At 46.2% G+C, this 27,730-nt stretch overlaps 1 protein-coding gene across 3 annotated transcripts in view; it reads left to right on the forward strand.

Moving 5' to 3' along the window:
• The window catches only part of LOC134909208 (vitamin K-dependent protein C-like), a 109,120-nt gene that overhangs the window by 7,052 nt on the left and 74,338 nt on the right, over nt 1-27,730 (forward strand). The window contains exons 2-6 of one of the 3 annotated variants that reach the window (XM_063915855.1): nt 7,473-7,535; nt 21,748-21,911; nt 22,005-22,029; nt 22,102-22,212; nt 25,146-25,274. In XM_063915855.1, coding sequence (XP_063771925.1) covers nt 7,473-7,535; nt 21,748-21,911; nt 22,005-22,029; nt 22,102-22,212; nt 25,146-25,274 — 492 coding nt within the window. Of the gene's footprint in view, nt 1-7,472; nt 7,536-21,747; nt 21,912-22,004; nt 22,030-22,101; nt 22,213-25,145; nt 25,287-27,730 lie in introns of all 3 variants that reach the window. The other 2 variants (XM_063915854.1, XM_063915856.1) reach the window with 2 other exon arrangements.

The raw sequence follows: 27,730 nt of genomic DNA on the forward strand, positions 1-27,730 counted from the left end.
TCTGGAGAAGCTCCTTGAAGATCCATGGCCTCTACCTCTTCGCAAGGATCTTCTGCAACAGGGCCTATTCATCTATCAGGACTTACCGCGGCTACGTTTGACGGCATGGAGGTTGAACAGCTGATTCTAGCCAGAAGAGGGATCCCTAACAAAGTTATCCCGACTATGTTCCAAGCTAGGAAGGAGGTAACGTCTAAACATTACTACCGTATTTGGAAGAAATACGTCTCTTGGTGTGAGAGCAGAAAATATTCTGCTGTGGAATTTCACCTGGGACGTTTCCTACTTTTTCTGCAGGCAGGTGTGGATGTGGGCCTACGTCTGGGCTCCGTAAAAGTCCAGATTTCGGCCTTGTCCATTTTCTTTCAAGAACAATTGGCTTCTCTCCCTGAGGTCCAGACGTTTTTGAAAGGTGTTCTGTGCATCCAACCTCCCTTTGTGCCTCTCACGGCACCTTGGGATTTCAATTTGGTGCTGCGGTTCCTCCAATTGCACTGGTTTGAATCATTACAGGAGGTGGACATAAAATATCTTACATGGAAGACCTTCACACTGTTTGCCTTGGCTTCAGCAAGACGTGTGTAGGAGCTTGGGGCTTTGTCTCACAAGAGCCCCTATTTAATTTTCCATGAGGACAGAGCTGAGCTCAGCACTCGTCAGCAATTTCTTCTGAAAGTGGCGTCTGCATTTCACATCAACCAACCTTTTGTGGTTCCGGTTATCACCGACACTTCCGCTACTTCAAAGTCTTTGGATGTTGTGAGGGCTTTGACGGTATACTTAAAGAGAACAGCTCGTCACAGGAATTCTGACTCGCTGTTTGTTCTATATGATCCCAATAAAATTGGATTTCCTGCTTCAAAGTAGACAATTGCACGCTGGATCAGGCTCCCTAGCCAGCATGCTTATTCCACGGCAGGTTTGCCGGTTTCAAAATCTGTACAGGCCCACTCTACTAGGTCGGTGGGTTCTTCCTGGGTGGCTGCCCGGGGTGTCTCGGCTTTACACCACTGCTGAGCAGCTACTTGGTCAGGTTCGAACACGTTTGCTAACTTCTACAAGTTTGATACTTTGGCATCTGAGGACCTTCAGTTTGTACAATCAGTTCTACAGGAACCTCAACACTCTCCCACCCGGTATGGGAGCTTTGGTACATCCTCATGGAACTAAATGGAACCCCAGTATCCTCCAGGGCATAAACGAAAATAGGATTTTAATTACCTACCAGTAAATCCTTTTCTCGTAGTCCATAGGGGATACTGTGCGCCCGCCCGATGCTTCATTCTTCCTGCACTGTTACTTAGTTAAGTATTGTTGGTTCAGCTGTTGCTGTTCCTGTTTAAAGTTGGGTTAGCATAGCTTTTCTCTGGTTTGTGTGTGCTGGTTCGGAATCTCACCGCTATCATTATCTAGCCTTCTCTCAAAGTATGTCCATCTCCTCGGGCACAGTTTCCTAGGAGGGGCATAGAGGGAGGAGCCAGCCCACACTATCAAATTCTTAAAGTGCCCATGGCTACTAGTTGACCTGTCTATACCCCATGGTACTAAATGGAACCCCAGTATCTTCTACGGACTACGAGAAAAGTATTTACCGGTAGGTAATTAAAATCCTATTTCTCTAACGTCCTTGAGGATTCTGGGACTCCGTAAGGACCATGGGGAATAGACGGGCTCCGCAGGAGATAGGGCACTTTAAGAAAGCTTTGGATTCTGGGTGTGCACTGGCTCCTCCCTCTATGACCCTCCTCCAGACCTCAGTTTTACACTGTGCCCAGAGCAAGATGGGTGCACTGTAGAGAGCTCTCCAGAGTTCTCTGCCTGAAAGCATTTTTGTTTGGATTTTTCTTCTACTTTTTACTACTTTTTCACAGGGAGCACTGCTGGCAACAGGCTCCCTGCATCGAGGGACTGAGGAGAGAGGAGCAGACCTTCTTGTCAAAGATAGGCTCTGCTTCCTCGGCTACTGGACAGCATTAGCTCCAGAGGGGGTGAACGCAGGTTCTTACTGGGCGTCCACCCCCGGAGCCGCACCGCCGTTCTCCTCACAGAGCCAGAAGTACAGAAGTCAGAAGACGTCTCAGGCGGCAGAAGCCTTCAGCTTCACTGAGGTAACGCACAGCACTGCAGCTGTGCGTCATTGCTCCCATACACCTCACACAACACTCCGGTCACTGTAAGGGTGCAGGGCGCAGGGGGGGGGGGGGGGCGCCCTGGGCAGCAATATAACCTCTACATGGCAAAAAGACTATATACATGTACAGGTGGGCTCTGTACATGTATATAAAAGAGCCCCTGACATATTTTACTAAGTTTGAGCGGGACAGAAGCCCGCCGCCGAGGGGGCGGGGCTTCTCCCTCAGCACTCACCAGCGCCATTTTCTCTCCACAGCACTGCTGAGAGGAAGCTCCCCGGACTCTTCCCTGCTTACACACGGTGAAAGGGTGCTTAAAAGAGAGGGGGGGGGGGGCACATAATTGGCGGTTTACATATTACACAGCGTTTCTGGGGAAAAACATTTTGTGTTGGTCTCCAGGGTTATTGTGCTGGGGTGTGTGCTGGCATACTCTCTCTCTGTCTCTCCAAAGGGCCTTGACAGGGATACTGTCTTCAGAAAAGGGGTTCCCTGTGTGTGTGTGTGTGTGTGTGTGTGTGTGTGAAGTGTGTCGGTACACGTGTGTCGACATGTTTGACGAGGAAGGCTCGCTTACGGTGGAGGGGAAGTTTTTGAATGTCAGGCCGCTGTCGGCAACGCCGACACCGGAATGGGTGGATATGCTGAATGTCTTGAATGCAAATGTAAATCTATTGCATAAAAGGTTAGGCAAGGCAGAAGCTAGGGATCAGTCAGGTACCCAGTCCATGCCTGTCCCTATAGCGCCAGGCCCGTCGGGGTCTCAGAAGCGCACCATATCCCAGATCGATGACACAGATACCGACACAGATTCTGACTCTAGTGTCGACTATGAGGATGCAAAATTACAGCCGAAGGTGGCAAAAGGTATTCGATACATGATTATGGCCATTAAAGAGGTTTTGCATATTACTGAGGAACCCCCTGTCCCTGACACGAGGGTACACATGTATAAAGAGAAAAAGCCTGAAGTCACTTTTCCATCATCATTTGAGTTAAGTGAATTGTGCGAAAAGGCTTGGGTCTCTCCAGATAGGTGACCACAAGTTCCCAAAAGGATTCTTATGGCGTATCCTTTTCCACAAACTGATAGGATACGCTGGGACGCTTTTCCAAAAAGGTGGCACTGCCTTCTCAGGATACGGCTTCCCTCAAGGAACCAGCCGATCGCAGGCAGGAAATTACCTTGAAGCACTTTACTCTCACTCCGGTACTATTGCTAGACCGGCGATGGTGTCGGCTTGGGTTTGTAGTGCAGTTGTGGCATGGGCAGATTCCTTATCTGCGGAGATTGACACCTTAGATAGGGATGCCATTCAAATGACCATAGAGCATATCAGAGATGCTGCCTTGTATATGAGAGATGCTCAGAGAGACATTTGTTTATTAAGCTCCAGAATAAATGCTATGTCTATTTCTGCTAGGCGACTCCTGTGGACCCGGCAGTGGATGGGAGATGCCGATTCTAAGCGGCACATGGAGTCCTTGCCGTACAAGGGGGAGGAGTTGTTTGGAGACGGCCTCTCGGACCTAGTCTCTACGGCTACGGCCGGTAAGTCGAATTTCTTACCTTATGTCCCCCCGCAGCATACTAAGAAGGCACCTCATTATCAAATGCAGTCCTTTCGTTCCAATAAAAACAAGAAGGTGCGGGGATCGTCCTTTGTTACCAGAGGAAAGGGCAGGGGAAAGAAGATGCACACAGCTAGTTCCCAAGAGCAGAAGTCCTCCCCTGCGTCTGCAAAGTCCACCGCATGACGCTGGGGCTTCCCGGGGGGAGGCAGATCTGGTGGGGGCTCGTCTTCGGTTTTTCAGCCACGTCTGGGTTCAATCGCAGGTGGATCCCTGGGCAATAGAGATTGTTGCTCAGGGATACAGGCTGGAATTCGAAGACTTGCCTCCTCGCCGGTTTTTCAAATCGGCTCTGCTGACTTCCCCGTCAGAGAGGGAGTTAGTGTTGACAGCAATCCAAAAATTGTAGGTTCAACAGGTGATTGTCACAGTTCCTCCTCTCCAGTAGGGAGAGGGATATTATTCGACCCTGTTTGTGGTCCCGAAACCGGACGGTTCGGTCAGGCCTATTTTAAACCTGAAATCTCTGAACTTGTACTTGAAAAGGTTCAAGTTCAAAATGGAATCACTCCGGGCGGTCATCGCCAGCCTGGAGGGGGGGGATTGGATGGTGTCCCTGGACATAAAGGATGCATACCTTCATGTTCCAATATTCCCCCCTCATCAGGCATTCCTGAGATTTGCAGTGCAAGACTGTCACTACCAATTTCAGACGTTGCCGTTTGGGCTTTCCACGGCCCCGAGGATTTTCACCAAGGTAATGGCGGAAATGATGGTGCTCCTGCACAGGCAGGGGGTCACAATTATCCCATACTTGGACGATCTCCTAATAAAGGCGAGATCTCGGTAGAAGTTGCTGGACAGCGTGTCTCTGTCCATGAAGACGTTGCAGCTACACGGCTGGATTCTCAATATACCGAAGTCCCAGCTAGTTCCTACAACACGTCTGACCTTTCTGGGCCTGATCCTAGACACAGACCAGAAAAAGATTTTTCTTCCGATCGAAAAGGTTCTAGAACTCATGACCATGGTCAGGAACCTATTGAGACCAAAGAAGGTTTCAGTGCATCAGTGCACGCGGGTCCTGGGGAAGAAGGTGGCTTCATACGAGGCCATCCCTTTCGACAGATTCCATGCAAGGACTTTTCAATGGGACCTCTTGGACAAGTGGTCCGGGTCCCATTTACAAATGCATCTAAGGATCACCCTGTCTCCCAGGACCAGGGTATCTCTCCTGTGGTGGCTGAACAGTGCTCACCTTCTAGAGGGTCGCAGGTTCGGCATTCAGGACTGGGTCCTGGTAACCACGGACGCAAGCCTAGAGGCTGGGGAGCAGTGGCACTGGGAAGAAATTTCCAAGGTCTCTGGTTAAGCCTGGAGACTTGTCTCCACATCAACGTCCTGGAGTTGAGGGCCATATACAACGCCCTGCGCCAAGCGGAGAACTTACTTCAGAGAAGACCGGTTCTGATTCAGTCAGACAATGTCACGGCAGGGGCTCATATAAACTGACAAGGCGGAACAAGGAGCAGAGTGGCCATGGCAGAAGCGACCAGGATTCTACGCTGGGCGGAAGGCCATGTAAGCGCGCTGTCCGCGGTGTTCATCCCGGGGGTGGACAACTGGGAGGCGGACTTCCTCAGCAGGCATGACCTGCATCCGGGGAAGTGGGGACTTCATCAAGAAGTCTTTGCACAGATCGCGGATCGGTGGGGTCTGCCTCAAATAGACATGATGGCGTCCCGTCTCAACAAAAAGCTAAAGCGGCATTGCGCCAGGTCAAGGGACCCTCAGGCGGTAGCGGTAGACGCTCTGGTGACACCTTGGGTGTTCAGATCGGTCTATGTGTTTCCTCCTCTTCCTCTCATACCCAAGGTATTGAGAATTATAAGAATAAGCAGGGTCAGAACAATCCTCATTGTTCCAGATTGGCCACGGAGGACTTGGTATCCGGAACTACAAGAGTTGCTCACAGAAGATCCGTGGCCTCTTCCTCCAAGGCAGGACCTGCTGCTGCAGGGGCCCTGTCTGTTCCAAGACTTACCGCGGCTGCGTTTGACGGCATGGAGGTTGAACGCCGGATCCTAGCGGAAAAAGGAATTCCGGAGGAAGTCATTTCTACCCTGATCAAGGCTAGGAAAGACGTGACGTTAAAACATTATCACCGTATATGGCGGAAATATGTTTCTTTGTGTGAGGCCAGAGCTGCTCCTACAGAGGAGTTCCATTTGGGCCGGCTACTTCACTTCCTTCAAACAGGAGTGACTTTGGGCCTAAAATTAGGGTCCATAAAGGTCCAGATTTCGGCCTTATCCATTTTCTTTCAAAGAGAATTAGCCTCTCTTCCTGAGGTACAGACTTTTGTGAAGGGGGTGCTGCATATTCAGCCTCCTTTTGTACCTCTGGTGGCGCCTTGGGATCTTAACGTGGTGTTACGTTTCCTCAAGTCACCTTGGTTTAAACCACTTAAAACTGTGGAGTTGAAATACCTCACATGGAAAGTGGTCATGTTGTTGGCGTTAGCTTCGACGAGACGTGTTTCAGAATTGGCGGCTTTATCGTATAAAAGCCCATACTTGGTTTTTCACGTGGATAGGGCAGAGTTGAGGACTCATCCTCACTTTCTGCCAAAAGTGGTCTCATCTTTTCATGTGAACCAACCTATTGTCGTGCCTGTGGCTACAAGGGACCTGGAGGATTCTGAGTCCCTGGATGTAGTCAGGGCTTTGAAGATTTATGTGACCAGAACAGCTCGGATCAGGAAGACTGAAGCTTTGTTTGTTCTGTATGCGGCCAACAAGGTTGGCGCCCCTGCTTCAAAGCAGACTATTGCTCGCTGGATCTGTAACACGATTCAGCAGGCGCATTCTACGGCAGGATTGCCGTTACCGAAATCGGTTAAGGCCCACTCCACTAGGAAAGTGGGCTCTTCTTGGGCGGCTGCCTGAGGGGTCTCGGCATTACAGTTGTGCCGAGCAGCTACTTGGTCGGGGACAAACACCTTTGCAAAGTTCTATAAGTTTGATACCCTGGCTGAGGAGGACCTCCTGTTTGCTCAATCGGTGCTGCAGAGTCATCCGCACTCTCCCGCCCGTTTGGGAGCTTTGGTATAATCCCCATGGTCCTTACGGAGTCCCAGCATCCTCAAGGACGTTAGAGAAAATAGGATTTTACTTACCGGTAAATCTATTTCTCGTAGTCCGTAGAGGATGCTGGGCGCCCGTCCCAAGTGCGGACTTTTTCTGCAAGACTTGTATATAGTTATTGCTTACATAAGGGTTATGTTATTGTTTTTCGGTGATACCGTGGCTATGTTGTTGTTCATACTGTTAACTGGGTAAGTTTATCACAAGTTATATGGTGTGATTGGTGTGGCTGGTATGAATCTCGCCCTTAGATTTACAAAAATCCTTCCTCGTACTGTCCATCTCCTCTGGGCACAGTTTCCCTAACTGAGGTCTGGAGGAGGGTCATAGAGGGAGGAGCCAGTGCACACCCAGAATCCAAAGCTTTCTTAAAGTGCCCTATCTCCTGCGGAGCCCGTCTATTCCCCGTGGTCCATACGGAGTCCCAGCATCCTCTACGGACTACGAGAAATAGATTTACCGGTAAGTAAAATCTTATTTTTATATACAATATGAAGTTACATTTGTTTTTCATAAAAAAATGTACCTCCAATTGCTGCTTCCTCCACTTTTCTAGAATTCCTGCTAGTAAACGTTGCCTGAAAAGTAATTCCTTGTGTTCTTTTTGCCTTTTATTCCACAGATTCACTGACTATGTGCTGGGTCCTTCTCCTGAGTGTCATCCCACCTGCTTACAGCAGCTCAGGTACTGTTTTAGCAGAGTCCCAAATGTACATATTGGGGGTCATGATGGGATGGAAGGGAAATTAATTTTGCTACGGAGAAAAATGCATTTTACTTCTGCACATGTGTACAGAGCAAAACATACGTTTGCAGCAATATGAACACAGCCAACCATATCTTCCGATTACGACCACTTGTGGCTCCTTCTGATTGGAGAAGTGATGTGTTATTGTAGACACAGTACGATATGGGCATGTTGGCACATATGCCATCCATGAAGGCTGGAACACAGGGATAGATGTATGAAGCAGTGAAAAGATTGAAGAAGGGAGCCAGTGGAGAAGTTGCCCATGGGGCAAGCACAGTGCATTGGGCCATGAGCAGATGGTGTTAGGTACAAAATCAGCCCATCTATTATTCCTATTTCCTAGACTCTGGAATACGATCTTCGATCATTCTTATTTCATTAAACGGTGCAATTAAATTCAAGCCACTGTCAACCTCATAGTAGTTAATGCTGGCATAGGCAAGAAAAGGCCAGGAATACTGGAACAGACATGATAGAAAGTGATAGAAAAGGGACAGGAAGGACAGAAGTCTGGCACAGAGAGAAGAGGAGTAGAAACTAAAGACAGAGAAGGACGGGCAGAAAGGCTGGTGTAGGAGAAAAAGGCAAAGAAGCAGTGTGGTAACTCCCAGAGGCAATGGAGAAGGCCTGCCTTTGGGCTCCAAGCCTTGTGGGGGCACCTGCATGTACAGTATTACCTGTGTGGTTTACAGCGGGATCCAAGTGTGAGCGCTGCTCTTCCAGCAGAGCTCTGTGGAACACCTGCTACTGCTGCAGAGTTAATGGGCACTGTCCCAGGAGCCATGCTAACACCTGCAATAGGGGACAGGGTGGCTCCTGCCTGGTACCGCTCAGCAGGAGCTGCTGCAAATAATGGTGCACTTGTGATAAGCCACTAGTGGTCGAGTGTTTGGGGGTGGGTTGAAAGTCAGTCCCACCTGTCCTGAGGTAGCTGGTATTATGTATTAGAAGAAAGCAAGTGACAAGCAGTTCTCCCTATTTGTGGTAGCAGAAATATAATTCCTTCTGTTCGCAGTAATAATAAATAATGGCAATCCTCCCTGCTATAGGTGCTAATTAATCCACTTCTTAAGGTAGCTGGTGACTGTTACTGCAGCACTAAGTCACACAAAATAACTGGTTATACACCAATTTGGGTAGAGCTCTCTCTATTTACTCCAAGATGACTGCTGAGGGTGTAGTATAAGACCACCCGACTGCTGAGGTAACAGTACTGTTCACTGTGCTGCTCAGGTAAACTAACGCGGCTGCTGAGGTAAAAGTACACTGTAAGATGTTGCTCAGGTGAACTATGCGGCTTTCTGAGGTAAAAGTACAGCTCACAATACTGCTTTACCCGCCAATTAGAGTCGCCACCACCATTCTGACTCCCGGCTCCATCACACACTGGCTGCTGTCATCACTCTGACTCTGTTCAGCGCTGTCATTAGCTCTGTCACCTCAGGGCTCTCTCTCTCTCTCTCTGACTGCTGTCTTGCATCCCTCCTTAGAATCACCACAGCATCTCCCGGTCTCTCTAGGCTCCTCCCCCGGGTTCAGGGGTTAGCCAGTCACTGGGTCCCTGGCTTCCTGATCCTCAAAGCTGCGGTTGTTGGCCTCTGGGTCCTGCTGCCGTCCAAGTTTGCAGCACTGCTGCTGATATAATCAGGTGAGGGGTTGTTAATGGCTGCAACTCCAGCGCCACCTTGTAATGCTGGGCAGTGCAGGGTCCAGGGACCATTGATATGGCTTGTGTGTGGGGTATCACACACGCTCCACTTCTGCTGGACCGAGAGCTGGGACACGCCAGTGATCGCTGATTCTGCATGCTGCAGATGGCCAAATCACAGCGCAGCTGGAACCCTGCCAATACACTGTGGGCTCCAGTACCTGTAGACCGTGAGTATAAGAAGTTAGACCAGATGCAGTGCGCTGATCTAGAAATAAGCAATAGGTACTTCCCTCACAGTTCTTCTGTCATAGGACTTTATATATACTTCAGACAGTTGGAATCCATATATGTGGAAAAATAAATATTTCCAAAGATGGTGTAATACGTTTCCAATAATAAGATTTTTAATACAATCACACAATGAAAATAACCAATAAAACCATAAAACGGCAATTAGACAATCAAGGGTACAGATGGAGGTTTACCAGATATTGGTTGAATAAACGCCTTGTATAATGCCTTTAAGACAGTGGTTCTCAAACTCGGTCCTCAGGAGCCCACACAGTGCATGTTTTGCAGGTAACCCAGCAGGTGCACAGGTGTATTAATTACTCACAGACACATTTTAAAAGGTCCGCAGGTGGAGCTAATTATTTCACTTGCGATTCTGTGAGGAGACATGCAAAACATGCACTGTGTGGGGTCCTGAGGACCGAGTTTGAGAACCTGTGCTTTAAGATGTATACGCTGATATAAACTTTGCAAAATTCACATCTCAATAATGAATAATCAAGGTGGGGGTTTACCAGATTTCCACAAGATATGGACCTTAAGATGTAATTGTGGGGAGAAACCGGCTCCGGAACCTGTCTCCACGGTCCAAAAGAACTCCGTCCGTCTGGTAACTATTCCACCAGCAATAGCACTCCTGTCATACCATGCCGACGCGTTTCGGGACCTCTCTCTTCCTCAAGGCAGTATGACAGGACTGGGCCTGCATGGGCCATTTATACTCTAAGTTAAAATTATATCCGGGTCACAGGGTCGCTTGTACATTAATTGAAACTTTACATGGAATTAAAAGAAATATTCAATGTATGATACATACACAGATATTAAAACTCAATTCATATAGTGGATACATACAAAAATTATTGTAATAAAATTATGTATAAAAAGTGTAGACCGTCTCAAAGCGATATACAAAACTATGTAAGTTCTTTGTGTGTATACATACACTAACACACACACATCATATTTGTTTACCCTTTTTTTAAGGGGGGAGGCTTGAAACTATAACTTGACTCTGGGCCACTTGGTTGAATAAAACATTGTGGGGACTAGCCCCAAAGAAAATTCCTTTTTTGGAGCACTCTTTTGAAATAATTAGTGGTATAGTATATAGAGGGTTAATGAATAGTATTAAAACTTAACTTTTATTTCTTACCAATCTAAAATAAAGGGGAGAGTGTTCAAACACATCTAATATCAGACACTGAGGTAAGTATCACCCGTATTCAATGAGTGTCCCTATCTCCCATAATATCAATTAAAGAATGAACAAATGTGTTAATGCTAGTGTTAGATCATAAATGAACAATTGTGTTATTACTTGTGTCAAATCATGGATAAACAAATGTGTAAATACACCAACTTGTTTTCTAATGGGATCACAGCATATTAGTGGAATCACAGCGTATTTCGTATATGTCTCTAGGACTATCAGTCCCTATTCTAACGCACTCTCTGTGTAAACATACATTTATTATCTGGTTGCATTTTTAAAAGAAAAAAAGTTTATGCACTTCTTGCAGTGGCATTGGATTATGATCCACACCCTGGCTACACTTTACATATGAGCCATCGCTGTACCAATTCAGCAGTGTTCCTAATCACATGCTCAGCTTGATTGAAACTTAGTTGCCATATCGCAAACTGTTGCAGAGCTGAATATTTTCAAAACAGTGTGGTTGCAGACAAATACAATGTATGTTTAACATTTGTCTTTGAGATTAGCACTCATCCTTGAGGTGGATACCATACGTATGTCATGTGACTCTAATAAATACAGGTCAAAAATAGCATTCAGTCACTCTAAACGTTTTTTCACACACTTCTCATATAGCACATCACTTTATCAGCTTTACAATATCCCTGAGCTCGTTCCCAGCTCAAGTTAGAACTATATTGAAAATGGCAATTAAATGCCAGTGATAATTTCTCTCCACTGTAATTCTGAATCAAACCACACACGGCCTCACAATTTTTTCTCAAGAGACACTTAAAACCATCACATGTAATATATTGCACCGGGACATGTCACTGCCCATGGATATTATGGGATATCATTTTTCTCACAGACATATACCTCCTTATTCAATTTCAGTAAGAGTATATCAACCTGCTAATTAACACATGAAAAATCATATACCTGGACTTTATCACATATGGTATGCGGTGAGGGACAAAATGTCACCTTATCATTCACCGTTATACCAGTGTGATCGGTCTGAGAAACATTTGGTCAATTAGGACCATAGGTGCACCTCTATTAATTTATTATTTTGAGGCCTCTATTTCAATTTTTAAGTGTGGATTGTGTCAGGCTTTTGTGTGATAGGTGGAGAGAAATAGTACAATCCAATGTACAATTACCCCCATCTGCTGCCCATCCTCATCAAGGGAGCGGAAGAAGGGTGAGAGTAGGGGCACTGATGGATTGATAGAAAAAAAGCCACAGTATCCCCTGGTATCTCCGTCTCCGGTGTTAGAGCAGTCCTGTTGCCATAGGCATTGCAGGGCTGCAATGCGCCGCGGAGACCAGTGGGAAACCTGTGAAATGAGAAAGAGAGTATATGGACCTGAAAAACCAAAGATATTTGAGTACTCAATTAAGCTAAAGATCACTTGTTTAATTTGGTATAATGATATACTTTATAAGTGTGATCCGTAGCTTATGACCACTCAAGAGCACATGAACAAAATGAGACTATCTTACAATTTATAGTCCCAAACAATTTGATCTTATCACCATAAGCATTATTTTAGAATGACCAGAACTATTTGGTAAAACGGGGAAGCAGGATACTGCAATCTATAGGTATGGAAAAAAGGGGTATTCACCATAAGCATTATCTATAAATAAAAGTAATTGTTCATTAAAAGGGGAAGCAGGACACTACAATCTATAGGCATGGAGAGAGGGGTATATGTTGCACCACTGATCAGCTCCTCTCTGCAGGAGGACGCTGTGCCGGGCGGCATGTGAAACCGCTACTTTGGATCCGGCAAATCAGCCGTGACAAGCGGCAGTGGTAATCGCTTTCAGAGACGCACTCACTGGAGAGGTTGGATGGGGCAGCAGGTGAAGCCGCAACTCAGGAGCCAGTGAATCAGTCACGGCAGCAGGCAGTGGCAATCACTTCTAGGGACGTATTGACTGGAGAAGTGGGACGGTATATGAAACTCCCCTTGAGATGTGGTAACCAGCAATGTCTAAGCGCTGTCTAAAACCAGGGGGCATGTAAAACTGTTCTGTTTTTTTAGCAACCAGCTATGCTCAGTATCATCTGGAGTTTAAACTGCAATGTCCAGAGGCATTTCTAAACGCTACTACAAATAAGGTTATTGAGCTGCTGAATAGCTGACAGTGTGATTTAAGATCTGATTACGAAGTGGCAGAAGTTTAGCCGCAGGGAGTGGTGCAACATATACCCCTCTCTCCATGCCTATAGATTGTAGTGTCCTGCTTCCCCTTTTAATGAACAATTACTTTTATTTATAGATAATGCTTATGGTGAATACCCCTTTTTTCCATACCTATAGATTGCAGTATCCTGCTTCCCCGTTTTACCAAATAATTCTGGTCATTCTAAAATAATGCTTATGGTGATAAGATCAAATTGTTTGGGACTATAAATTGTAAGATAGTCTCATTTTGTTCATGTGCTCTTGAGTGGTCATAAGCTACGGATCACACTTATAAAGTATATCATTATACCAAATCAAACAAGTGATCTTTAGCTTAATTGAGTACTCAATTATCTTTGGTTTTTCAGGTCCATATACTCTCTTTCTCATTTCACAGGTATCCCACTGGTCTCCGCGGCGCATTGCAGCCCTGCAATGCCTATGGCAACAGGACTGCTCTAACACCGGAGACGGAGATACCAGGGGATACTGTGGCTTTTTTTCTATCAATCCATCAGTGCCCCTACTCTCACCCTTCTTCCGCTCCCTTGATGAGGATGGGCAGCAGATGGGGGTAATTGTACATTGGATTGTACTATTTCTCTCCACCTATCACACAAAAGCCTGACACAATCCACACTTAAAAATTGAAATAGAGGCCTCAAAATAATAAATTAATAGAGGTGCACCTATGGTCCTAATTGACCAAATGTTTCTCAGACCGATCACACTGGTATAACGGTGAATGATAAGGTGACATTTTGTCCCTCACCGCATACCATATGTGATAAAGTCCAGGTATATGATTTTTCATGTGTTAATTAGCAGGTTGATATGCTCTTACTGAAATTGAATAAGGAGGTATATGTCTGTGAGAAAAATGATATCCCATAATATCCATGGGCAGTGACATGTCCCGGTGCAATATATTACATGTGATGGTTTTAAGTGTCTCTTGAGAAAAAATTGTGAGGCCGTGTGTGGTTTGATTCAGAATTACAGTGGAGAGAAATTATCACTGGCATTTAATTGCCATTTTCAATATAGTTCTAACTTGAGCTGGGAACGAGCTCAGGGATATTGTAAAGCTGATAAAGTGATGTGCTATATGAGAAGTGTGTGAAAAAACGTTTAGAGTGACTGAATGCTATTTTTGACCTGTATTTATTAGAGTCACATGACATACGTATGGTATCCACCTCAAGGATGAGTGCTAATCTCAAAGACAAATGTTAAACATACATTGTATTTGTCTGCAACCACACTGTTTTGAAAATATTCAGCTCTGCAACAGTTTGCGATATGGCAACTAAGTTTCAATCAAGCTGAGCATGTGATTAGGAACACTGCTGAATTGGTACAGCGATGGCTCATATGTAAAGTGTAGCCAGGGTGTGGATCATAATCCAATGCCACTGCAAGAAGTGCATAAACTTTTTTCTTTTAAAAATTCAACCAGATAATAAATGTATGTTTACACAGAGAGTGCGTTAGAATAGGGACTGATAGTCCTAGAGACATATACGAAATACGCTGTGATTCCACTAATATGCTGTGATCCCAATAGAAAACAAGATGGTGTATTTACACATTTGTTTATCCATGATTTGACACAAGTAATAACACAATTGTTCATTTATGATCTAACACTAGCATTAACACATTTGTTCATTCTTGAATTGATATTATGGGAGATAGGGACACTCATTGAATGCGGGTGATACTTACCTCAGTGTCTGATATTAGATGTGTTTGAACACTCTCCCCTTTATTTTAGATTGGTAAGAAATAAAAGTTAAGTTTTAATACTATTCATTAACCCTCTATATACTATACCACTAATTCTTTCAAAAGAGTGCTCCAAAAAAGGAATTTTCTTTGGGGCTAGTCCCCACAATGTTTTTGAAATATGAGTTTTTCATAATTCCAGGAGCACCTCCAGCCTGTTTATGACGCAGATAGGATTACCTGCAATATCAAGAGTAGCTGGTTTTCAGTAAAAAATGCTTAATAGATATCGAATATCCGGTGCAGGATAACAATTTTAGCTTTCCACTTGGTTGAATGTATGCCGCTGCAGAGAGGCCAGTGCATATGAGAAGGGCAGAGAGTAGCGTAGACAGAAAGGGCACAGAGTCACACAAAAGAAGAGAATGACTGGTGTAGAAAGGCTGGCACAATGGGAAGGGCTGGGAGGCTGGCGCAGACAGAAGATGGTCAGAGAGACTGAAAAAGACAGTGTAAGGGCAGGACAGACTGGAGACGTTCATATAGGCTGGCGCACATAAGAAGGGCAGCAGGGCCAGATTAAGGGCCACATGTGCCTGGTAATGAGTACCTATTGTGGGAAGTGGAGGAGGTGTGACCAGTGCTGCATGGGCGTGGCCAGTGCTATGTGGGGGTGTACACCCCTACACTATCAGCCCTAATCTATTATTATTAAATTGAACACCATGCAAAATCAGTAGTGTCTCCCTAAGTACATAAAATACCCGAATTGTTTAATTTTGAGATAAAACTTTAATTTTAATACTTGTGAATTATGGCCGACATGTGGGTGTCATGATGATGGCTCAGTTTTTATGCAGAGGCCTGGTGTTACAGTCCCATTCGCCCCATTGTATATCTGGTCCTGTGAGCAGAGATTGGCACAGGCAGTGGAAACGCAGAGAGGATGACAGGAAGATGTAGACATTCTTACATTTGCTTTCACTTCTTGTTCCTTGTGTATGGGAAGGAGCAGAAGAGTCCTTGGGCACCACAGGGGGAAGATATTAGGGGGGACCATTGTCAGGCAGAAAATGATGTGGAACGAGCTAACCCCTGATTCCCCTACAGGTGGAATGCACCGGTTATTTGGCGTGGCAGCGGTACAGAGCAAAGTATCTACTTTTTTGTCATTATGGGCGGTATGTATTTACATACATCGCCGCGATGTTAATCGCATATGTACTAACATATGCGATTAACATCTCAATGCGGTGACGGAGGCCCCCGCGATACCTGTGAGGTGGTGTGCGGGGGGGTCTCCGTCACATCCCTGGGCTCAGTCTCCACACTCCTCCCAGGCTGGGAAGCAGCACCAGGCTGTCCTGGGCGCCTCCTCCTCCGGCTGTGTTGCTAGGGGGAGGAGGAGTTTGACTTCCGGGTCCAGGCTGCCAAGACAGAGTTATGCCGGGGGGGTCAGCGTCAGTGGCACGGGATGGCAGAGGAGGCGGGATGCGGCGGCCGGCGGTAAGAAGCCCATAGGCTTCTATAGGGTATCGCCATCAAAAGATGGTGATACCCTGTGCAGTGAAAACGCGGCGGCCAGGGGTTAGTACATATGAAAATGGGGTAAACCACCCGAAAACCAATAGTGGTCGCCCTAAACACTGTCGACCTAGATACTGTCGATTTCATGATCCACACCCGCTGACATAGCTGCATCGGTCACCAGTGTATCCTGTATCCAGGACTCTGGTTGACTAAATTCTGTGAATGAATGATGTGCCTGCACAGGCAGCCTGTGGTCTCATTCTATACTGCAAAGCCAGTCGGATACTGGCCCAAGCCAGGGGGAACATGCCACCCAGTCTGCCCCTGCACATATACTGCTGATGCGCTCAAACATAAAGAAGGTGCATGTGCTACACATGAAGAGCTGCTGCGTTGTGTGATTTTGCCAACCCCTCAGCTGACTGTCAAAATATGTTTTATTAGGATTATTCACATCTTATACCATTAACAATGTTTGTCATGGATAGTTGATAAAAGTAATTTAATAGCAATACCCAGTTAAGGCGTTTGTGTAGATTACAGCGGTGATTGATTGTTGTTCTTATAAAAATCTATGCCTCCAATTTGGCTTATTTTGACCTCTTCGTGCTGAGTTTTGTTAACTTAATACAGAATAAAATGCATGGTGAGATGTTAAGGATTTGTGTAAGCAACTCATTATTATTATTGTTATTACCAGTCATATGCTGACATTGATTTAGGGACGGCATCTGCTCCTGTTACTTGCGTGGGGGGGAGGTGCTTTTTCTACCTATGCAGTGCTGGTCACCTCATGCCTGTGGCTGCTCGAAGTTGGGGGCAAAATACAATTTGCTTTATCTTGAGCCCAACTGAATAAGGCCCTGTCTGTGTAAGAGAATTTCAAGATGCATGCCCCTCTCATATTGGGGGGAACTCTGAGTTGATCGCAGCCAGTGGCATAAGTTCATCCCAGTTGCCCGGAGGCAAGATAAATATTGGTCCCCCCTATTTACTATATTAAGATAAATATATGTATGTAGATATATACACACACACACACACACACACACACACACACACACACACACACGTGTGTGTGTGTGTGTGGTGTTCTGAAAAAATGTATATACTGTATTTATACATTTAATTGTCTTTTATATTAAATCACACATTTCTTAGCAGTCATACCCAGGATTAGAACCCATGACCTGTTACACTAACAGTAGACACTTTACTGATGGAGCTATTTGCTCCTGTAGAGGAAGCATGAGAATTCTAACCATATGAAGTTACGTGTAATTGTCAGAGAAGTATCTTCATATAGTTAAAATTCTCATATTCCTATTCAGGAGCAAACAGCTTCATCAGTAAGGTGTCTGCTTCCAGTGTAGTAGGTTGTAGTTTCTTTCTAATCCTGGGTATGACACTTGTAAAATGTGTATATTCAGTATAATGAAAAGGGTGTGATTTGTAAGGTGCAGGGACCAGTGAGGAAGTCGGACACTGAATAGATAGCAGCAGCTATCAATTAACTTAATTGAATGGTGTCACAGAATGGGAGGAGAGGTGCCCCCCTTCAGAGCAGGAGCTCGGCGGCAGATGACTCCGTTGCCTCCCAGAGTTCTGCCTCTGATCGCAGCAGGAACTTTGTTAGCAGTTGGGCAAAACCATGTGCACTGCAGGGGAGGCAGATATAACATGTGCAGAGAGAGTTAGATTTGGGTGGGTTATTTTGTTTCTGTGCAGGGTAAATACTGGCTGCTTTATTTTTACACTGCAATTTAGATTGCAGATTGAACACACCACACCCAAATCTAAGGGGCCCTACACACTCGGCGATGCGCCGCCGAGGTGCCCGACGGCCGATACGGCCGACGAGCAACCCGGCGGCGGGGGGGCAGTGACGGGGGGAGTGAAGTTTCTTCACTCCCCCCGTCACCCGGCTGCATTGAAGTGCAGGCAAATATGGACGAGATCGTCCATATTGGCCTGCATGCACAGCCGACGGGAGATCAGCGATGAACGAGCGCGGGGCCGCGCATCGTTCATCGCTGGAGTCTCCACACTGAAAGATATGAACGAGTTCTCGTTCATTTATGAACGAGATCGTTCATATCTTTCAGAATATCGGCATGTGTGTAGGGCCTATAACTCTCTCTGCACATGTTATATCTGCCTCCCCTGCAGTGCACATGGGCCCTCATTCCGAGTTGTTCGCTCGTTCTTTTTCATCGCATCGCAGCGATTTTCCGCAAACTGCGCATGCGCAATGTTCGCACTGCGACTGCACCAAGTAAATTTGCTAAGAAGTTTGGTATTTTACTCACGGCATTACAAGGTTTTTTCTTCGTTCTGGTGATCGTTGTGTGATTGACAGGAAGTGGGTGTTTCTGGGTGGAAACTGGCCGTTTTATGGGAGTGTGTGAAAAAACGCTGCCGTTTCTGGGAAAAACACGGGAGTGGCTGGAGAAATGGGGGAGTGTCTGGGCGAACGCTGGGTGTGTTTGTGACGTCAAACCAGGAACGAAACTGACTGAACTGATCGCAGTGGCAGAGTAAGTGTCGAGCTACTCAGAAACTGCTTAGAAATTTCTATTCGCAATTTTGAGAATCTTTCGTTCGCAATTTTGCTAAGCTAAGATTCACTCCCAGTAGGCAGCGGCTTAGTGTGTGCAATGCTGCTAAAAGCAGCTTGCGAGCGAACAACTCGGAATGAGGGCCATGGTTTTGCCCAACTGCTAACAAAGTTTCTGCTGCGATCAACTCAGAATTACCCCCATTGTTTGGAAACTCTGCCATTAACCTGCACTAGATTTGCTTGCCAGATAGCATGGAAAGTGCATGGTTGACAGTAAAAATGTCACAACAAAATCAGGCCTGCTTTTACTTTCTGACCACCCTTTTCATTAATTTAGTGTATTCGGTTTTCCTCCTAAAATGCTTCTCCAAGTAAATCTTGTAAGATTTCTATACTGCACCACAATGCAAGACTAGGCACTAGGCATTCTGGTGCAGGGCCGTAACTGGAGTTGGGTGAGTGATGTGGTTAGTGTGCAGGGGCTTGGGGAGGCACCTTCATTTCCTTGTGGTACTTATATTTGGCACAGCACCATGCAGCCTAGAAAGCTGCCACCTGGAGCAGTGTTTCTCCATAGTGTGTCACAAGAGCCACTTCTTCACCAAACCCAGCCTAATCTCATCCTAATCCTGTTCTACGCTCGCTGTCTACCCAATCTGTGTCACCCCTGTCTGTCTCTCCCCTTTAGAATGTAAGATCTCACGAGCTGGGCCCTCAACCCTCATGTGCTTATCCTTCTTATACTTAGACCATCTTCGATGGCACCAAATCCCGTGGTTTTCTGCCATCCTGATACTTATGTCAGTGTCGTCTGCTGATGTAGCTATGTTTATTTACCCTGTATTGTCCTATATTGTCTTTAACTGTAAGTCACTGTTTTCCGGTTTTGATTATTTGCGTATGTACTCTAATTGGGCGCTGCGGATCCCTTGTGGCGCCACATAAATAAAGGCTAATAATAATAATAAGATTTTAGTGTGTCCCGAATTGGTCCCTGGTGTGTCATGCACAGTGACAGTGGGGAGACAAAAAAAAAAGGGCAGAACCAACAAAGTGCGATCCGGCTGAAAAACAGAACAGTGACGGGAAACCCTAATTAGTGCACCGTGTCCCCTCGCTTTGGACAAGGTGCCTCCCTGCGCTCGGCACAGGTTACCTTTCCCAATCGTAGTCCACGTGCATCATAAAGTATGAAAAAGTATTAAAAAAAAATAGAAAAACTCATGTCAACCTTTTTCCCATGTCGACCAAATGACCATGTCGACCTTTTTCATGTCGACCAATAGTGGTCGTCCTAATGACTGTCGACCTAAATCTTGTCAACCTTATGACTGTAAGCCCTATCCTTTTCTTCATTGTATACTGTGTGGGATTGTCAAAACGAAGTCCCATCTGCCCCAGGCGTCCTGCAGTATTAGAGAGGAGCTGGGAGCATACAGGCAGTCACAGTAGTGCATAAGTCTTAGGATCATCACAACCAGTGACCCATGGGCTGCAGCGCAGAGCACACATTGCATATAATATTGTATGTATGTGCTGGTTGCCTTACCCTGGGGTTCAGTAGCGCTGTGGTAACAGCCGCCGCTGCACCCAGGATTCAGCTTCACTTCTCCTGCCTGTATAAGCCCACCCCCAGACTTATTGAGGGAGAAGAAGTGACACCGAATGTCAAGTCCTGCGTGCAGCAGCGGCTGTGATCCACAGCGCTGACGATCCCCGGGCTAAAGCAGCCAGTACATATATTACATACATTACATATATGCAATATGAGGTCGGCGCTGCAGCCCATGAGCAACAGCCACCACTTATCGCATCTGTCACAGAGAGAAGCTGGAAGCAGGTACTCCCAGACTCAGGATGACAGACTAAGATTAAATGAAGCGGAAAAGCAACCTAAGGTAAGAGAACAGGGGAAAATGGGGTGTTTGGTATGTAAAGAATCTCTGGGAGTGCTTTGGATACAATAAGGTTAATATACATTTTTTTATCTTTAAAATTTTGTGTCGTGTGTGGCTGTGTCACAGCACACAAAAGTTTGTGAACTGCTGACCTAGAGCATCATTTGGATTCTCTGGGTTCTCATTTTCCCCCTAGTGCCAAGCTACTGTACCACAATGCCAACCAGAGCATAAGGACGCTCCAGGAGCTTAGTTTCTCTACCTGGCAGCCCTGTGTCCTCAAGTCACGACATCCCACATTCAGGGGCAGGGCCAGGACAGGGCACCCTATTGACCTGTTACTGCCCTGTTTTGGTGTTCCCAATCTTCACTTGGCAAGGAACGCTTGTATCTGTCTGACTGCTCCATCAGATTGTGCAAACCTGTGTGCCTCTGCAGATGCTGCTATCTTGGCCTGCAAATCCGGTACATGAGCTAACCTACAAAACTATGTGCACTTGTGCAAAATTAAAATTTTAATGTCACAAAAGGGAATTTGCATTGTGGTTTTGCACATTTACGGTTCACAAATTATTGTAATAATAATAGTTTGAAGAATTGTTGGATCATACTCAGCCCATCCCCCAACCTTCTGCCCGCGCCTAGACTGTGTGTCATAGATAGGGCGGGCAAAAGGTTAGCCAGCCAATAGAAGTCTGTTGGCAGCGGAGGCTGGGGGGCGGGGTGATCATGATCCGATGCTGGTTGGTGTCCTGTTCAGACAGAACTACTAGTATGTGATTCTATCCTCTGGCCAGTACCAATGTTTGGGCAATTGAGTGGTTGTTTGCTACTGCGCATGTGTGAAAAGTCCTGAAACCCCTGTGGTGCATGTGTTCCCCTGACTGTATGCAGAGGCCGCTGTTGTGTATGAGTCGCTGAAGTTAGCACCATGTTATCAACCCTGCCTCCCTTCTAAAAACATTGACCTGTGTTATAGTATCAGGGTCCTTTAACAAGTCCTTGAAGGTGAGATGTAATATGTGATGGAATTTACAGAGAAATTACAGGAATTAACCAGCCTATACTTCTCCCACCTCTCCTTTCCAGTCTTCACCAGTAGTCAGGATGCCAACCGGGTGCTGAAAATAAAAAAACGGTCCAATGCTCAGTTCCTTGAGGAGTTGAAACCTGGGTCGCTGGAGAGAGAGTGCTATGAAGAGAAATGTGACCTTGAGGAGGCAAATGAGATATTTGAGACTCGCGAGGCCACTGTAAGAGATATACTAATATAACTGCACCATTTTCTGCAGTAGCTCGTTGCTGACCTTCATGTCCCTATTGTAATAGTCTTCTTTTATTTCTAGCTTGACTTTTGGGTGAAATATTTCGGTAAGTGTCTACACAATGTAAGTGGAGATGATAATGTACTATATAAGTAATGAAGTGCTATATGTCTTTCAGATGGGGATCAGTGTCTCTCTAGTCCGTGTACAAATGGTGCCTGTAGGGACGGCATTGGGAAATTTGACTGTGCCTGTCACCAAGGCTGGGAAGGAAAGCTCTGCTCTCAGGGTAAATTTCTGGAGTAGCTAGAATTGCTGCCATCACATTCACACAGCTATGGTATGTTAGGTCGACAGTTCTCATGTTGACATAGACAAACTGTCAACATGCTTAGCATCCATTCATCATGTCTACACACATGACATGTTGACATGATAGAATGTTGACCTAACGTCCTTGGTGGCCCAGCAGTCACTTACATGGTCCGGTGGTCATATGAGCAGTAGTTTCGATGTAGACAGGTGACTCAGCAGCGTTCCAGGGAGTATTTTTCCATAATCCCTACTTCTCCTCCCCATCACTAACCTTAACCTTTATTCCACAGCCTAACCATCCAGCCCCAGCAACCTAATCCCAACCCTCCTGTTGGTGCCTAACCGTCAGCATTCTCAGAATGTCAACATTTCACTTGCCGACATTTCAAATGTTGACACTGTGAACATGTCAGCATTCTGAAGATGACAACATGAGACCTCTCAACATTGTAATGTCAAAATTGTGTTGTTCACATTAAGAATGTGGACAAGGTTACTGTCGACCATCTGCCCTATACACTGTTACACAGGGGAACAAATATAAGTACCTACTCTACAGGAATGTCTGAGAGACTCCTGAATTTCAGGAAGTCCTCATGAAATCTCAGGATCCCTTATGATGCAGGGCCGCATTATCCACAGGTTGGCTAGATTAAAGCCTAGGGGCCCTGCAGGGACTAGGGCCCACCAATTATTTTTGCTAAGGCACTGTTACCAGCGCCTAGGGCTCCAATGGTTAAAGGCACTTTGCACTCTGGGCCGTAACAAGGCACACTAGCAGCCAGCTGGGATTGGTTTCGAGACTATGGAGGGGGGGGAGGGACGGACAGCAGGCCAATGGGGCACTAGCGCTATTTCAAAATAGAAAAGTAAAGGAAAAACCCGCAGGGCCTTGGGGCCCATCAATTGTTTTTGCTGAGGCACTGTTAGTTGTGCCCTAGGGCTCCATTAAATAAAGGCACTTTGCACTCTGGGCCGTAACAAGGCGCACTAGTAGCCGGCTGATGTTTGTTTTGAGACAATGGGTGATGGGGGAGACAGCGGACCAATAGCGCACCAGCACTATATAAAAATATAAAAGGAAGAACGATAGCACTGTGAGAAAAGAGGTCAGCAGACTTTATTTAAACTGGTGTCTGTCTCCTTGTGAGTACTGAGAGTGTAAATGATGGCATAAGCTCTGCTTCCCAAACATCAGCCGTAGTGAGGTGAAAGCTTGAGGTGCCGGAGGGGGCACAAATACCTGAAAGCCTAGTGGCCCGGCTATGGGTTCATACGGCCCTGTTTTTATGCTCTCTTCCTAGTGAAATCTCACTGCGTTGCTTTATCATAGCCCTGCCTCCCTCTCTGCGTGTCCCACAGTTTGCGGTATTATGCTGCAGCGGGCAAGGCTGCTCTTGTCTGAGGTTTGCTGCGCGACATTAACAACAGTTAAAACATATCACTATGAGCATCAACACAAGCACCAAGATGGTTCACAAATGGTGGAAATGTGAGTGTTGGTCTGGATGTCACTTAGTGATTACTAGCTATGAACACTGCTCCCTAATCCTGGGCATACATGCTACAATTATATGGCCGATCCGCATGATATCTGCAGATCGGCCAGATAACTGCAACGTGTATGTGATCAACCAATCTGAAAATATCGATCGGTCGGGCATGCTGGATTGTCCAGCATGTCCCTCTGATGCAATAAACTCTAAGTGTAATGTCGGCCGCATCGGGCAGTGTATGCCCTACCATGGCTGACCAACAGACATTCCCCTGTTCCTTCACGTGGGCAGGAATGGGGAAATGTCTTTTCCCCAGAGGCGGAGCACCGATATCAGGTGACATTCACTGTGAGAGATCTCATAGTGTATGTCCCGGATATCGGCAGTGGCAGATAAAATGCCTGCCGGCCTGACAGGCATTTTATCTGCCCGTGTATGCCTGGCATTAGCGCTGGAGTGGAAGTAGAACTGTGTAAATACATTTCAAATGTTTGAAATGAAGAGATGGTCTGGCGCCCAATTTATGCCAATATCTCAGCGTGATGCCCCACATTCATTATGTCCCTGTACCAACCCCTGTGTCTACATGTGACTTTGTTATTAAATCTTCATGTGCAGAGACCCCTTGTACAATTAGTGCCCATACCCCTGAGCTAGACAGAGGAAAGCGTCTTGAGAAGAAGTATACTATCTACACAGGCACCTCACAACGTACAGAGTGACAGTGGGGCTACACATGCAGGCACTATCAGGCCCTCTAATACAGCAGTACCGCCCCACTCATGTATGAAAGTAATAATTGCTAAACCACATAAATACTTCCAGGTATTGCAAATGGCAGTATAGAGCGGCAGTGCCATAGCCGGGCACAACTGTGCTTAGATCAGGAAGCTTGGAACGAAGGACATGCCATGCAGTTATCAGAACTCTCTAAGCTGCAGGGTGGCGGTCCTGCCTCTTGTCTTTGCCCATGTGCAATGGCACCACTCGCAAAAAGCTAGTTACAGCTCTGTAGAGTGGTGACAGGTGGCAAGAGATGACATGATTTGTGTCAGCATCTTCCCTCACACATAACGCCTCACACCTGCACCCTTTCACCGTGATAATCTGGAGGAAAGTATACCAAATTAGACAAGCTTGTTGGAAAGTAGTAATGGTTTTACTGGAAACTGGGTATTTGGTTGATAAGGAGTTTTCAGTGGATTGGAGTCATTATTTGGGTAGGTCACAAAAGGGGCATACTTTTCACAATTTTGTTTGAGTTAATAGCTTGCTTCACATTTCCACATGCACAACCTGTTGGGTACTGCTTTACACTTATAGAAGCCTTCTCATGTGCCTGTTGTATGCAAGATGCTCTTACTGCATTGCTTATCACACAAACGTTATCGCCTACTATCCTCATTTATAGAAGTCACCCACTTCAACTGCTCCTTGAGTAATGGAGGCTGCAGTCACTTCTGCACAGAGACCAGGAACAGTACGTCACGTCTGTGTAGCTGTGCCTCGGGGTACCAGCTTCATGATGACTACCGCAGCTGTAAGTCGGCTGGTAAGTCCCTGCACTTCTCCTCACCTGTGTTTTCTTCTATCATGTTCTAAAATAAATATACTTTACACTATTTTATCATATTCTATACTAACACATTTTGTTTACATATTATTTTTATTTATTTATTTTTTAATTCTTTATTTTACGTGGTTAAACAGAATAGACAAACATTACATTAACAAATGGGACAGGTGGTCATAAGACCCAACGGCCAACAGAAACCACAATTTTAAAATAAACAGCGAGAGTAATCAAAAAATAAAACAATAGTAATCAAGTATTACATTCGGGGAGGGAGGGAAAGGAGGGAGAGGGGGATAGGGGGGAGGGGAAACCAAGATATAATCCAATCACAGTACATATCCTGGAAATAGTGAGATCAGAAGAAAGAGGGAGAGGGAGGGCAAGGGAGAGACGAGAAAAGATAAGGATGAGAAAAAGAAGAGGAGAGAGGAAGAGAAAAGAGACGAAGAGGAGAGAGGTGATGGAGGAGGAGCAGTAGGCAATGCCCATGGGTCTGCGGAAGGAGCTAGGAGCAAGAGGGGGGAGACTGCGATCTACGTTCAGCAGCGAGCCAGGGGGCCCAAACCTGCTCAAAAACGGTTGTGGAGATAGTATGTAATCTTCTCCATTGATGCAATATGCCAAATTTTGGTTTTAAGAGACGAGAGAGAGGGTGGAGAGGGGTTCTTCCAGTTAAGAGCTATCAGCGATTTCGCCGCAGTTAGAATATGTGTAGCCAGTTTTGGGGAGAATTTATTAAGCATCGGGGGAGGGTAACACAGCAAAAAGATCCAGGGATCCTTCAGCACGGGGGAATCCAGAAGCGAGTTAAGGAGGGAGTGGACTAGATTCCAAAAGGAAACGATGGACGGGCAGGTCCACCATATGTGTAGCATAGTGCCTCTAGATCCGCAGTTCCTCCAGCAACTAGGGGAGGAAGACGGAAAGATTTTGTTAAGTCTGTCAGGGGTGTAGTACCAACGGTAGTAAATCTTGTAGGCCGTCTCCTTAAAAGCAGTAGCAATAGAGCATTTAGCAATCCCCAGTCTCATGTCCTCCCAATCTTCGCTCTCTGGAGGAGGCCCAAGATCACGCTCCCATGCGAGTTCGTGGGGCCAGGAGGAGGGAAGGGAAGAATCTAGTAAAAGGGAGTAAAGTTGGGAGATTAAGACTTTGGAGAGGTGAGAGTTAATACATAAACTTTCAAAGGGGGTGAGGACTCGAAGCAAAGCGGAGGAGGGCAGAGAACCTAGGAAGTGGCGGATTTGTAGGAATTGAAAGGGATTAAGTGAGTACAAAGGGGTCTTCTGTTGGAGGTCAGGTAGGGACAGCCATTGACCCCGATCGGCAAAATTAGTCGGGAATTTGAAGCCCAGCGTTATGCATGTACGGAATCTCGTAATCGAGAATCCAGGAGGAAACATAGGGATCTGCCAGATAGGGGTCAAGGGCGAGGGGGTAGTGGTAACACCCATCTTCAGACAGTGGGAGTCCCAAATTTTAAGGTTAAATTTAATAGTGGGGAGAAGTTTGGAGGTTGGGGGTCGGGAGGTAGAGGGCAGACCCCATAAGGGGTCAGGTCCGAGAGGTTAACGAGGGCTGCCTCAATATCCAACCAGGATGCGGACCCCGGAGGAGCATAAGAGGTGACAATATGGGATAGGTGGGAGGCTAGGTAATAGAGTTTGATATCAGGAAGACCTCTACCGCCAGCGGAGGTCGGCCGTTTCAGGGTGCTGGCAGCGAATCGGGGGGGTCTGTGGTTCCAGATAAAACGCACGAGGGCTCGCTGGGTAGTACGAAGAAAGGATGCCGGGACTGCCACAGGGAGGGTCTGTAAAAGGTAAAGCCATTTGGGGGCTATGGTCATTTTAACCGCTATGATCCTGCCCAGCCAAGAAATGAAAAATAAGAATTTACTTACCGATAATTCTATTTCTCGTAGTCCGTAGTGGATGCTGGGGACTCCGTAAGGACCATGGGGAATAGCGGCTCCGCAGGAGACAGGGCACAAAAGTAAAAGCTTTAGGATCAGGTGGTGTGCACTGGCTCCTCCCCCTATGACCCTCCTCCAAGCCTCAGTTAGGATACTGTGCCCGGACGAGCGTACACAATAAGGAAGGATTTTGAATCCCGGGTAAGACTCATACCAGCCACACCAATCACACTGTACAACCTGTGATCTGAACCCAGTTAACAGCATGATAACAGCGGAGCCTCTGAAAAGATGGCTCACAACAATAATAACCCGATTTTTGTAACAATAACTATGTACAAGTATTGCAGACAATCCGCACTTGGGATGGGCGCCCAGCATCCACTACGGACTACGAGAAATAGAATTATCGGTAAGTAAATTCTTATTTTCTCTGACGTCCTAAGTGGATGCTGGGGACTCCGTAAGGACCATGGGGATTATACCAAAGCTCCCAAACGGGCGG

The sequence above is a fragment of the Pseudophryne corroboree genome, chromosome 4, assembly GCF_028390025.1.
Source record: "Pseudophryne corroboree isolate aPseCor3 chromosome 4, aPseCor3.hap2, whole genome shotgun sequence".
Lineage (NCBI taxonomy): Eukaryota > Metazoa > Chordata > Amphibia > Anura > Myobatrachidae > Pseudophryne > Pseudophryne corroboree.